Source organism: Bicyclus anynana, chromosome 20 (genome assembly GCF_947172395.1).
Source record: "Bicyclus anynana chromosome 20, ilBicAnyn1.1, whole genome shotgun sequence".
Taxonomy (NCBI): domain Eukaryota; kingdom Metazoa; phylum Arthropoda; class Insecta; order Lepidoptera; family Nymphalidae; genus Bicyclus; species Bicyclus anynana.
This window is the reverse complement of record NC_069102.1, coordinates 2,114,226-2,127,593: the sequence shown is the minus strand read 5'-3', so window position 1 is coordinate 2,127,593 and position 13,368 is coordinate 2,114,226. Positions and strand designations below refer to the sequence as shown.

The 13,368-nt window shown below is 38.3% G+C and overlaps 1 protein-coding gene across 1 annotated transcript in view; it reads left to right on the top strand.

The window, feature by feature from the left end:
• LOC112047076 (oxysterol-binding protein-related protein 9) overlaps positions 1-13,368 on the top strand; it is an 80,302-nt gene that overhangs the window by 51,913 nt on the left and 15,021 nt on the right. The window contains exon 9 of the mRNA XM_024083994.2: positions 10,426-10,529. Within this exon, the coding sequence (XP_023939762.1) occupies positions 10,426-10,529 (104 nt within the window). The remainder of the gene's footprint in view (positions 1-10,425; positions 10,530-13,368) is intronic.

Below are 13,368 nucleotides of genomic sequence, written 5' to 3'. Positions count from 1 at the left end.
GTAGCGTTATTCTGTGGCGACGTTTTTATAATTCTCCAGAGTGAGCTTCGAATTCGTATCGTGAATATCGTAAAATGATTAAGGCTCTTTTTAAAACACTAACTGCCCCCAAGTATCATACTCGTAGGCAAAATAACGTAAAAATAGAGACGGAATTATTTTTAATATATGGTTTAAAATCAAAGTCACCGACATAGCTCAGTGACTCGCGAATCTGAAGTGGCAAGGGGCGGGGCACATAGTTCAAAAAGCCGATGGACGTTGGGGTCCCAAAGTACCGGAATGGCGCCCCGCACTAGAAAGCGCAGTGTTGGTCGACCCCCCACCAAGTGGACTGGCGACATGCTAGTCGCAGGGATTTGCTGGATGCAGGCGGCTCAGTATCGTGATGTTTGGAAGTCCCCACTAAAGGCCTATGTCCTGCAGTGAACGTCCATCGGCTGATATGTTTGGTTTAAAAAACGTATGTAGACTGTTATAGTAGATCTTTATAAAATGTAATACACATAAGTCTGCTTCCGTTTTAATCCTGTTATACCAATGCAGCCGTAAACGTATAAAAACCGTTTATACATACATTTAGTAAAATGTCTGTAATACGCGCAGCATTAACTCGAAACATAAATTACACTGCGGCCCTTTCTAATGGACTGTTTAAAGCATGCCTGTTACTCGTTTCGTCGAATATAGGTTAGTGGGAGCACACGGCAATCCTTGGCCCAAATGTTTGACGTATTCGGCAAATGTGGATCCAATATCCCCTGTTTATGTTACGTGAATCTTTCTTTCATTAAATGAAACAGGAGCAGATGTTTCTTTTGTGCCAATAAATGTTGAAAGTCTGTCAATCATGCTCCTACAATTGGTGAGTTCGGTGGACAACTGTCGTTATTTTTGGAGGTATCAAGGGACCCCTTAATTTTCCAAATATAAAATGTACATATTTCCGTATATAACAAGCCTTCGCTAGATACCCTAAAAATGTTTAAATCTGTTCGACCCATCGCAAGAAAGAGTGGATATTTTCGATTGTGCCACTAATGGTCGACAATATGTATTTTTCTCGTAATTTAGATATAAGCTAGGCTATCATTTTGATCCGTCAAGTATTACAATACAGTGAATTAAATAAAATTAGCGAGATTGCCTTATGTTTCGCCGAATATAGGTTAGTGGGTTTACACGGCAAACCTTGGCCCAAATGTTCGACGTGTTTGCCCAACGTTACGGGCTTCCTCTCATTAAACAATACAGGAGCAGGTGTTTTTTATACATTCGCGTTATTGTAATTTGGGGTTATGGATTTTGAGTGAAACGTTCAGTGTGGTGATTGCGTTTAGTTTTTAATGTTTTTTTTTTTTTTGAAGAATATTGTCACTGATCTTGTCCCCTTCCTCCTAAGCATAGTCCACGAGTAACTAAATTAAATTACTCGTAGACACTAGGAGGCTTGCAAATTAATAAATGCGAAAATGTACAGCCTACCTCACTGACTTTTTATTATGTTTAATTTGTACCTCTAGTGCATACCTTAATTAAAAACCCTGCGCAAGCCACTGAGAAGTGTGTATACGACGATAGTCCAACGGTTGAAAATCGAAATTAAGTCCTATAATATTTTATATTATAGATTAATTTGAGGTTATTTGAGAATGCCCTTATAATCTGCTAGTATAACTTAACTAACTAATCCAAGCTCTAAAAATTTAGAAGAATTAAAAAGTGTTATAAAAATAGACAAGGAGATGACAGCAAATAAATAACATTACACAAAATGTTTATTAAACTATTTGAAAATGATATAGCGTCTCTCATAACAATGGACCGTTAAACAATAGTGACTCAGTGCAGTGCGTGTATGTATGTGATGACTTTTGTGAAATAAAATCGTGTGGAAAATGCTTCGCGCGTTGACTTCCAGGCGCTGGTCGTTGCGTCGCGAGAGTATCAGTGAGAGGTGAGACATTTGAATTTACTTTCAGACTAAATTTTGGAATTGTGGCTAGTTACCTACCGGCAGTGACGTACCGCCAAGCGATTTAGCGTTCCGCATGTCGTGTAGAAACCGAAAGGCGTATGGATTTTTATCATCCTCCTAACAAGGTAGCCCGCTTCCATCTTAGATTGCATCATCACTTACCATCAGGTGAAATTATAATCAACTAACTTGTAAATAATAAAAAAGACGACTTCCAAACATTTTAAGTATAATAAAAAAATGCCAGAACTCAGTTTATTATTAGTAGACGCAAAAAAGGCTATAGACGACTTTTAGCAGAAGTAAAGAAATGGCAATAGACAACTTCAGAACTCAGTTTACTATTAATAGACGCAAAAAAGGCTGTCAGCCATAGACGACTCCAGAACTCAATTTATTATTAGTAGACGCAAAAAAAGCTATAGACGACTCCAGAACTCAATTTGTTATTAGGAAACATAAAGAAATTGCTGTAGAGACGACTTCAGAAGTCAGTAAATTATTAGTAGACACAAAAAATACTACTCCAGAACTCAGTTTGCTATTAGCAGACGCTCGCTACTTTATCCGCAAAGTCTGTTTTATAAGATAATATTTTTTTTTTAAAAATACAAATTTCCTTTATAAATACATTCGTTATTAAACTATGAATATTACTTACTCTATGTTTGTGCTTGGTGTTAACACCATAAACAGACAGGCCTTAAAATGTGCGCGAGTGAGATTATAAGGGTTCCGTTTTTGTACGTTCGGAACCCTAAAAACAATTGACCAGCCCAGACCTCGGAATCTCAGAGGAGACGCCCTTAGAGAGCCATTCCGCCAATCTACTCTGCTTCTGCTTTCGGGCCCCATCAGGCGCTCGCCCAAACCACCCGGTGACGCCGCTGAGGTCTCATAAGGAGCGTACGCCTCTTACACAATCAGAAAAAAAACCCAGACCTTTGTCATTGTGAATTTGATTCCTGGTAAGCCAGAAGCCAACAGATCAAAGAACAGTTATTTTAATCCGTAAGATTCGCTATAGAAAGTAAATCCTTTAAACGAATACAGCAGATATTACGTCGGACATTTATAGAACTAAATAAATACCTGTTTAACCTTTAAAATATGATTAACGATAAAGAAGCTCTACCTCTGACCTTTTCACGAGATCTGTAGGCCGTTATCATTACACTGAGAGCTTTAACGAAATTCGCAATAATACTACATCAAAGAGAAGTCTACCGGAGGGTGAATGTCTAATATAATATTTATTCGGTCCCTTGTAAGCTTACATTTGTTTTATAATACGTTATTTATTATGTAATATACATTTCAACGCCCACAACATTGGTTTCGGTGGTTTTGATAATACCTTTATGTCCGCTATATCGCATTCGAACAGCGTGGTGGGTCTAAGCTCCAGATCCTCTCTCCTATAAGAAGGGAGGCCTGGCCCTGTACTAATAATGATATCGTAGGTTCGGTCAGGGGCAACCTCTGTGCATTTTAAGAAATTAAATATCACGTGTCTCAAACAGTAAAGGAGGAAACCTTACCTGAGAATTTTCTAAATTCTCTGCGTGTGTGAAGTCTGCCTATCCGCATTGGGCAAGCGTGGTGGACTATTAGTCTAATCCCTCTCATTCTGAGAGAAGACTCGTGCTCAACAGTGAGCCGAATATGGGTTTTTAATGATGATAATACTCGTAATGATTACATACGTACATCGATGAAACAAAGCCTGTACAATAAAAATATGAGTATATAATACATTATTCTCATATTTTTAGGATTCTCAACAGAATCTATACCTACTAGTATTATAAAACTGAAGAGTTTGTTTGTTTGTTTGGTTGAACGCGCTAATCTCAGGAACTACTGAACCACGCGGGCGAAACCGCGCGGCGTCAGCAAGTACAATATAATAGTTATGTACCTAGTGAGAAAGATATAATATTTTCTGAATACATCAACGATAATTTTAAAGTCAAAAAGTACTAAGTCTGCCTGAGACCCTTGTTCAGCGCTTTACTGTAATTAATCCCCATAAAAAACGTTTTACGTTTTCGCCCGACGGTCGTTCGGCATTAAAAGCCCGAAAACCCTGAGTCAACCCTCTTCACTTAATGGCTTCGCACTATTAGGTGTCTAAGGGACCGGGGCCATTGACCCCGGCGTCAACTTTCAACATTACAAAGGGTTGAATATGTTCATTAACTGAGCACTGTATAATACCCATGTTAACTTCTCTTGACGTGTGTCACCTATGTCGTAGACCAGCGTTTCCCAACCTTTTTCAGCCACGGACCCCTATTAAACCTAACACGCTTTTCACGGCACACGTTTAAATAAACCAGCAAAAAATCCCTGTGAATGCAGCAATGATGCCAGATAATAGCTGGATTCATCTTATTCGGAACCTGGAGCCACATAGGCTAACTTGGACAATAAGGCATTTCTGTAGACATCATTAACAACCCATATTCGGCTCACTGTCGAGCACTATTCCCCTCTCAGAATGTGACCACTTTAGGGTTAGACCACTTAGGCTAATAGTAAATCACGCTGGCCCAATGCGGATTGGCAGACTTCACATACGAACGAGATTTTTTTTTAAGGAATAAGTTCGGGCTTGACCACGATCTCATCTGACGCTAAATGTAGATGTGGGCTCAGGTGGAACGCGCGAATATGCATTTCACTCTCATCAGTTGTAAGAATTAGGAAGCACTGACTTCGGGAGCAGGGGCGTAGCTACCGCCGTATCTGCCGTATCAATCGCGCTCGGAAAACTGCTTACTTTGCAATTGCACGTTGTAGAATCAACATCTCCTGAGGATGCTCCAGTTTCGGTGTTAAACTTCCGTAGAGAATATTATGTCGGGCCTGGGTGACGTTGTCGCATGGGTTCGTCAGCTTTTCGCGGGTAATAGCAAAATAAATAAATCATATAATCATGATGGACTTTCGCAAAGTAACGCCTGCTTCTATAACGAAACTTGTAATCGGGCGAAGCGAACGGACGTTGAGAGGGAGAGCTAAAGAAGTTTTACTTTAGTGGTGTCGTCTCACACAGTTTTTTTACTCCACTGCAAGAAGAGTTATGTTTTTCGCGCGTATTTTGTATGTATGTATGTAATATTCTTTATTACCTCATATCTTTCAAACCACTGAACGGATTTACGTAATTAGGATATGGTTAGATTTGTCTACCCAAGTGTTCTTAGATAGGTGAAACTAAAAAAAATAACAAGACGACTGTGAGACGCTATAGACTCAAGGTGAATTTTTTTTTTCTAATTTGTATTATTGCTAGCCCCAATAAGCCGTGAAGTCAGAACAGCTAAACTGTTATGATAGATTGATTGAAGCTAATTTGGCACCGTTTCCAGACAACGCCTCTGCGAACATCTTTGTTTACTACGAACTGTTGTTGGCAGCGGAACAGGTATACAGACTATTAGCCGAATAGTTTTTGCAATAACAACTACCTATTCTTTTCAATTATGAGTGTTGTGTTGTATTAGAGTTGCACCCCAAAATAAATTCCAAACCCTTTACTTTAGTAAAGGGTTTTGGAATTTATTTTGGGGTGAAGGTTTTGGAATTTATTTTTTTTCACACATGAAGGATCGTTCATAAATAAATAATGATATTTTTAAATATTTATGCGTGGATAATCCAATTTTATCGTTCATAAATAAATAATGATATTTTTAAATATTTATGCGTGGATAACCCAATTTTGTAGGCGAGATAGAGAAATTTCTTAGGGGAGTACCTACTAATCGGTGACGGTAAACATCAAAATTGCCATTTCACTTATTCATAACAAATTCTTTTTTCGCTACAGATTATTTAAGCTCAATGCAGCTTTAGAAATGTGATGCTTATTGCCTACTAGCGGACGCCCACGGTTCAGAAGCCGAGGTGTGAAAGAGTAACAAACATTCATACCATATTAGTAGGATTCAGTCTTGCCAATATGTTTTCTGTGGTCTTGCCTTGAAGGTGTTTCAATTGTCATGAAACACAAACACCGGATGGGAATGTATGTAATAAAAAAGTTAAAATAACACGATACGGTAGGCAAAATTTAGTTTTACTACTAATTTTTATTTCAACAATCGATATAATATAATCAGGCAATTAACAAATTAACATTGAATCAGACCTTGAAGCGCCGCCGGGAAAAATACTCGTAAATCATGCTAATCCGATCTGCTCGGATTATATACCCGTTATAATCGACTTCATTTGGAGACTAACAGCCGCCCCGCGATTGCACTCGCGCAGATCCTGTTCCCGTGGGAATATGGGAATAAAATATAACCTATGGCAGTCACAATTAAAGTGATTTTGAACTTATTTCGTAGTTGTTCATTACGATTATATAAGTATTATTTAAACGGGTACATATCACGATAAAACGACGAGATTTTTAATGTCGATATTTCGACCCAGAAATCATATGCCCCGAGTAGTTTGAGAAGCCATTGAAATGCGAAAATACAATAATTTCAATCGGGAAGATGATTTCAAACTAGCCAACAAGTGGAATCCAATGTGGAATTGTGCAAACCAAGAGAGCGCCGCGAAAAACCTAATAACAAAAGCGATGTCGTGAGTGTGGTTTGCCTAAACAGACAAAAACGTGAGGTTGTTGAAAAAAGAACAAGAACGAGGGTAGATTCATCTAAAACCTCACAAACTTCTCTTTATAATATTAGTAGAATAAATTACAAAGGAAATTCACCGTCTCAAATACCTTAAAAGGCTTAAACTTAATCTTAATTCATTAATCTTATTTGTATAAAATTGCTTCAATATCTCAAAATGGACTCGGTATTTTTTATTTTCATTTCTGTGTAAAAAGTTATTTTATTTTAACTACTCTTCTCTACGTCTTCTCTTTTTCATCTTATACATCTTTAGAGGGCTATCATGGACAATCTTCATATCCTACAGTAACTGATAAAGTTAAACAGAGCTAAAAGCTTGTAGAAAAAACCTTATCGGGACGCGTCTTTGTATAAGACCCTTTGCTCATGACTGATAATCGTGACCACCTTGGCAAGTCATCTTTCGATAGACAATGTTTCTCCATCGAGTACGATAGCTGGCCATTTTTTTTTAGTTTTATTCTTTACAAGTTTGCCCTTTTGACTACAATCTCACCTGATGGTAAGCGATGATCCAATCTTAAGGAGTAGGATAAACTTTCAGTTTCTACATGACATCGTACCAGAACGCTTAACCGCTTGGCATGTTTCTTTCAGTAGATTCGACCATCGGGTTTGGAGATGGACTACCTCGTGGCAGTTTGCCTTCTATATTTCTCACTCATAATATCATGTTGACACCATATAATACTCAAGTCTTTTTATACTTGAAACTGTGGTGGATTTTTTAATAACGTAATTAATATAAGTGTTACCATTGCCATTGAAACTTAATACTCCTTGGAACAATAACGAAAACAAATCTAAGGCCACTTATATCGCGTTTCGAATAACGAATAAAAAGTTTGACCGTGTCCTTGATACCGACGGGCGAAGTAAATTATGTTTCACGGGAAACACCTATAAGAGAAGGGCTTTTTTGATTTTTTGATGGTGACCTCCGTGGCGCAGTGGTATGCGCAGTGGACTTACAAGACGAAGGGTCTGGGTTCGATCCCCGGCTGGACCGATTCAGGTTCTCTTAATTGGTCCAGATCTGGCTGGTGGGAGGCTTTGGCCGTGGCTAGTTACCACCCTACCGACAAAGACGTACCGCCAAGCGATTTAGCGTTCCGGTGCGACGTCGTATAGAAACCGAAAGCGATGTGGATTTCATGGATGTGGATTTCAGATTTTCAGATAATTCACACCGTATACACCGTATCGTGCTACGTTGTTTTACAAAGTTCTTAAATAATATAATCCTTTTTTTTATTAAATTTATTACTTTTATTATATTATTTTGCTTTGTCAAGTACAAGCAATAGGTATATAAATTAGTGTGAAAAATAATCAAAAACAATTGAAATGGCGTCCTATTAAAAATAATACATGACATTTACGTGTTCGACACAAAAGCGTTAAACTCACACTTAACCGTCATTCGCACAAGAGCTTTTTTAACAGACGTTAAAAAAGCGTTCAAATATGGTATAAAGTTAAATGAAGGTCTATTTCCAACGTCCAGAATTGAAAATGCAGCTCTGCTGAAAAAAAACGTCGTGTTCTAAAAACGCTGTCGTGTCAACAGATACTTGTGAATGCATTTGTTGTATTTGAACGCTTTTTTAACGTCTGTTAAAAAAAGCTCCCGTGCGAATGAGGGCTTACACATACAAACCTAAGCCTGAATTCACATGGCATTGTCGTCCTCGTTTTTTGAACCTATGCTTACGTTTTAACTAATACATAGTGGCATAATATACATGGTTTCTTGAACCGTTCACACCACGTTTATACTGAAATAAGACGTACTCGGCCTCTCGAAGTTATAAAAAAAGCACTTTATTTAACTGAAATTAAGTTTTTATTTAAATATCTATAATTCTTTACTACGACAATAAACTCCCTATTACTTATAATGGGCAAAGGGTCGTGGTAAATATTTATTTATTTATTGTCAGGGTCTTAGTCTTATTACTAGTCCAGACCGGCGGGCATCAACCAGATCCGTAGCTGGACAGCAATTCGGCTAATCACCAGAACGATTGGCTGTTGGAGTCAGAGCTACGGATTATATAGAGCTTGTAAAGTAAGCCTATTTGAAATAAATGAATTTTGACTTTGACTTTATAGCAAATATATTGCTGACTGAACATTTATATCTGTGTCATAGCTCTGCGGTTTGAATATGGAATTTAGGGATGTAACAGTACGACCAAATATATTGTATGTTTAGACATAGGACATGCGTTATAAATACGTGCAAGACATTGCAATGTGAACGTAACATTTGTATGTGTAACACCTTTCCTTACGTGACGTATTCTGTCGTCGCAAAAGAACTTCGTTCCAATATAAAAGCAAGTACAATTTAAATGTAGCATTAAGTCAATTTACACAGGAAACACGTCGAAGGGAAGGGGCTGGCAACAAAGCGCGCTAGAACAATGAGGAGCGTCCTTGGATAGTGGACACTCTACAGTTCAATACTATCTGCGGCCAATGTCACGGCCGAGCAAGGGATCGATGACACAAGGCTGTGGTATTTGCCTCATAATGAACGAGCAGTTGTTAAGCTATGTTTAACCGACTTTCATAAACCGGGGGTTCTCGAAATACTGTACTTTTAACAAAATTACATTATTAGTCTTTCGTAATGAATTAGCAGATAAACACCTCTCATGCAAAAATTTATGTCCACCCAGTTTCGACGGATCCACGGTTCATAATTATATCCTTGTTGTAACTATCAGGATTATTCGACTCATTGAGAGTTACAAAATTAAAAAAAATTCAAAAACGTACCCACTAAACTAAAAACCGAAAATAACAAGCTAAGCTGATGATGTAGTAATTGAAGCTACGTATGAATATCACAAAGATTTAGGTTTTTCATGTGGTTCTTTCAGGAACGGCTTAAACAAATACGACAACTGCTGAGGACTGCCTTCAAATTGATCAGCATGTAGAGCATAATATGGTCTTACTTTTCGCTTATCAGTTTTGTGGGTATTTTTTTGTGAAGTCTGTTAAAAATATGTCGTGACATGTAAAATTAAATATCCAACGTAGTTCAGTTTAGCTATTAGATATTCAGTAAACTTAAATTCGACTGATAAAGCTAATACAGCAGCATGTGAATAATCCACTATCATTTTCACTCTACGATATAAAAAAACAAATGTCATATAACGTGCAAACAGACAGATTGCGACATCGCGTGCAAGTTCTCACTGGAAGGAATTATGATCAAGGCGTGAAGGTCGACCAACGCTTTTCATAGGAACTCTCCCCGTTGTTGTTGTTCTGTAACTCATTTAATTAATCCCAATTAAAGATCAGGGCTTGATAATTTATGACATGTTATCGCCGCGTTGCAACGACTTGCGGTACGGACGGCTTCAGTGTGCTCGTGGCGTTCGAGCCGTCCACATCTCTTGTTGTGTAATTCTTTATCGGTTACATTCCGATGAGTGACTTGAGTGGAAAAGGGGAGCGTTTATTAACAGTCAAAGGTACCTTTAACCCTACGCACATCGTTCACAAGTGCGTGACTTCACTCAAGGTCATTCTCTACCCTTCTAGGGACTTATTTTGGTTACAGTTTGTTGTTAATTAAGTTGTCCTGACAAATGTTGTGAATCGTTACCTTTGTTCGACATTAGTTTTCTTATTTTTGTAATCACTTTTGAGTCTGCTAAAAGACATTGCTCAGGTGTGAACCAAGCTATAGAGTTGCTGCAATAAATTGCCAAGAACTACCGTGTATGTATACTTTATGAGTCGTGATTGTTGCAGTGCAAGTCGCACGTGCGGCGCGGAGGGCGCGTCGGAGCAGGAGCCGGCGTCGCCCGCCGCCGTCGACCTGCCGCGCACCAGAGACGGAGAGATCGACTATGACGGTGAGTGTATGTTTGAATACCGTCATAGGTATACAGGAAGAAATTTTTTTTAGTGCGGATATTTTTATATTTTGTACATAAACAAAATTTAATGATCACGTATTTTTTCTTTTTTTTTTTAACTCAAAAATAACAAAATTATCGTTAGCTAAAGTTATTTACTTTTGAACAGAATTTTAGGGTCACTCTATTGTGCGTTTATTTTATTTTCGTTTGATACCTAAAGGACGTCACCAGATCACTTTTAAGCTGAATATATCTTGTTTAGTAATAATATGTACATTATTTTGTTATTTTAGAGACATAAATTAAAAAAAAAATTACATAAAATGTATCGAACTGTTTGTAGATTTATATTCTATTAATGATACAGAACCACGAAAAAAAATATCCGCACTAAAGACCGAATCACCCTGTATATAGCGGGTGGGCCGGGTGGGCCGGGCCCACCCTAGAATAGTCCAGTGCCCACCCTAGGATACTGGGCTACCGATTTGAAATTCTATGATGGACGCCGAAAAACTAATAATTTTACACAAAAAATCATTTAAAATATCAAATAATAACAATCACAACTTATAGTAAAGAAAAACCTAAAGTAATAAACATTTTAAAAATCAACTTCATCATCGTCATTCTTGCAAATACAACATATTTTACGGTACAAACAACTGATAATTACAAACCTGTAAATGGAAACAACATTAAAAGCTATTGCTTCAAATATTCTTTTACAATAAGTAAATCAAAATTGTTTCCAATAAAAACGGTAACTTGTACAAAAAACCTCGAGAATTTTCTGACAGATGAATTATATTCGCGGGAAATTCAATTTAAATGGAGTTTATAAGAACTTCATTTACATATATTAGGACCTTTTCTGATACCTACCATAAATACAAAGAAAAAATAATAAATACGTCGAGCCGTTTCAGAGGTCTGCGTCCACAAATATTGCTAACGAAATTTTTATATTGAGTGTCGACTGTGTTCAGTGATATGTACATAGATACCCAGGAAATAATCCTAAATACGCCAATGGTATATTATATATCTACTCTGCAAATGTATAGTGATCTGATTATGTGGCACTAAAACCCCCATTTGTAATCCCCGAGTTCCAAAGAACGCACCGATGCCTCAGTTGCACTATTAAAGGTGTGGCCAAACGAGCGTAATTTTGTGCGTTGTCAGTCGCATAATTTCTGCTGCATTCGGTTTCATACAAAAGTCCAGTTCCTGCCACACGGCGTCGCAAAATGAAACTTTCTGAGGCTTAAATTACGCTCGTTTGGCCTCACCCTTACTCACGATCTCGGGGGCACCCGGACTGATAAACTCAGGCCAAAACACCCTTCAAGAACGGCCCTCTAAGCCGAGGTCCGAGTATCAGAGGGGTCTTTAGTGAGTCGTTCCGCCCGTCTCTTCTGCTTCTGCCTTCGCTTCATCGGGCGATGCTTCTGCGCTCGCCCAGAACCCCCGGTGACGCTGCTGAGGTCCAATGAAGGAGTCTACGGCACGTACACAATTAGAAAAACGAATATTTGGTTGCACTACGTACCTGGTGTCATAGGATATGCAAAGATAAGTGGTCAGATAAGAGGAATAACAGACATTTTTATGAGTAGGGGAGTTTTGGTATATCTCGTCACCTTGCAACAGATAAACTACTAAACACTAATAATAATTAAGTTCATGCAAGCCGATTCCGGCCGACTTACCACTAGAAATCCATGAATATTCACTGTTATACTGTGTCTAGATAGTTTGTATCACGCTTAATGAAATTCCTTTTCTTTGGGACGGCTTTCCTTAATTTAATTCAACCCTTTGCTACTGTAAGATATATAGGTACAATGTTCTTAATGTTTTCAAACATTTTTGGGCAGTCTAGTACGCTTATTATCTCTGACGTTCTTTCTCAACTAGCGTGACCGCTATCCACAGTGTCACATTAATCTTTTCTATAGCGGCTAACCAGGAAGCGACGCTCTGGTTCCCAGGACACTCCTCGAGCGTATATTGAGCCGTGTCCCAGCTTTCTATACAATGGTGACAACGCGGCAACGCCTCGCAGACTGTTCGTGACAAAAAAATCACCGACACACCCATGGTTTACCCCTACTAACACCCTACTAACGGTTAATTTTGATAAAAACTATATAATTATGTCAACTCACAGTTTAGTTAATGTATAATGCCGTGATAGCCCAGTGGATATGACCTCTGCCTCCGATTCCGGAGGGTGTGGGTTCGAATCAGGTCCGGGGCGTGCACCTCCAACTTTTAAGTTATGTGCATTTTAAGAAATTAAATATTACGTGTCTCAAACGGTGAAGGAAAACATCGTGAGGGAACCTGCATACCAGAGCATTTTCTTAGTTCTCTGCGCGTGTGAAGTCTACCAATCCGCATTGGGCCAGCGTGGTGGACTATTGGCCTAACCCCTCTCATTCTGAGAGGAGACTCGAGCTCAGCAGTGAGCCGAATATGGGTTGATAACGACAGTTTAGTTGACTATTGGAAATCTGTTGGGATTTTGATGTACCTAGTGGTTAAGGTGTTCAAAGCGTTTGACAGTCAAGTTGGTCTGTAAAACTGAAGTAATGTTAGTTTAAAAATACAAATAACCACATTTCTTTCCACTACATGTTTAGTTTTAAACAGGATCCCAGGAATAGTTTGACTATAACGTCATCACCATCAACTATCTAGGCCGATTATCTAAAAAAAGTAAACTGACTCGAAAAATTCCCTGTGTAAATATTGTTTACCTACTACAATTTCCTAAAATTACATTACTATCGTATCAATGAATAGGAACGCATATATAACGTAT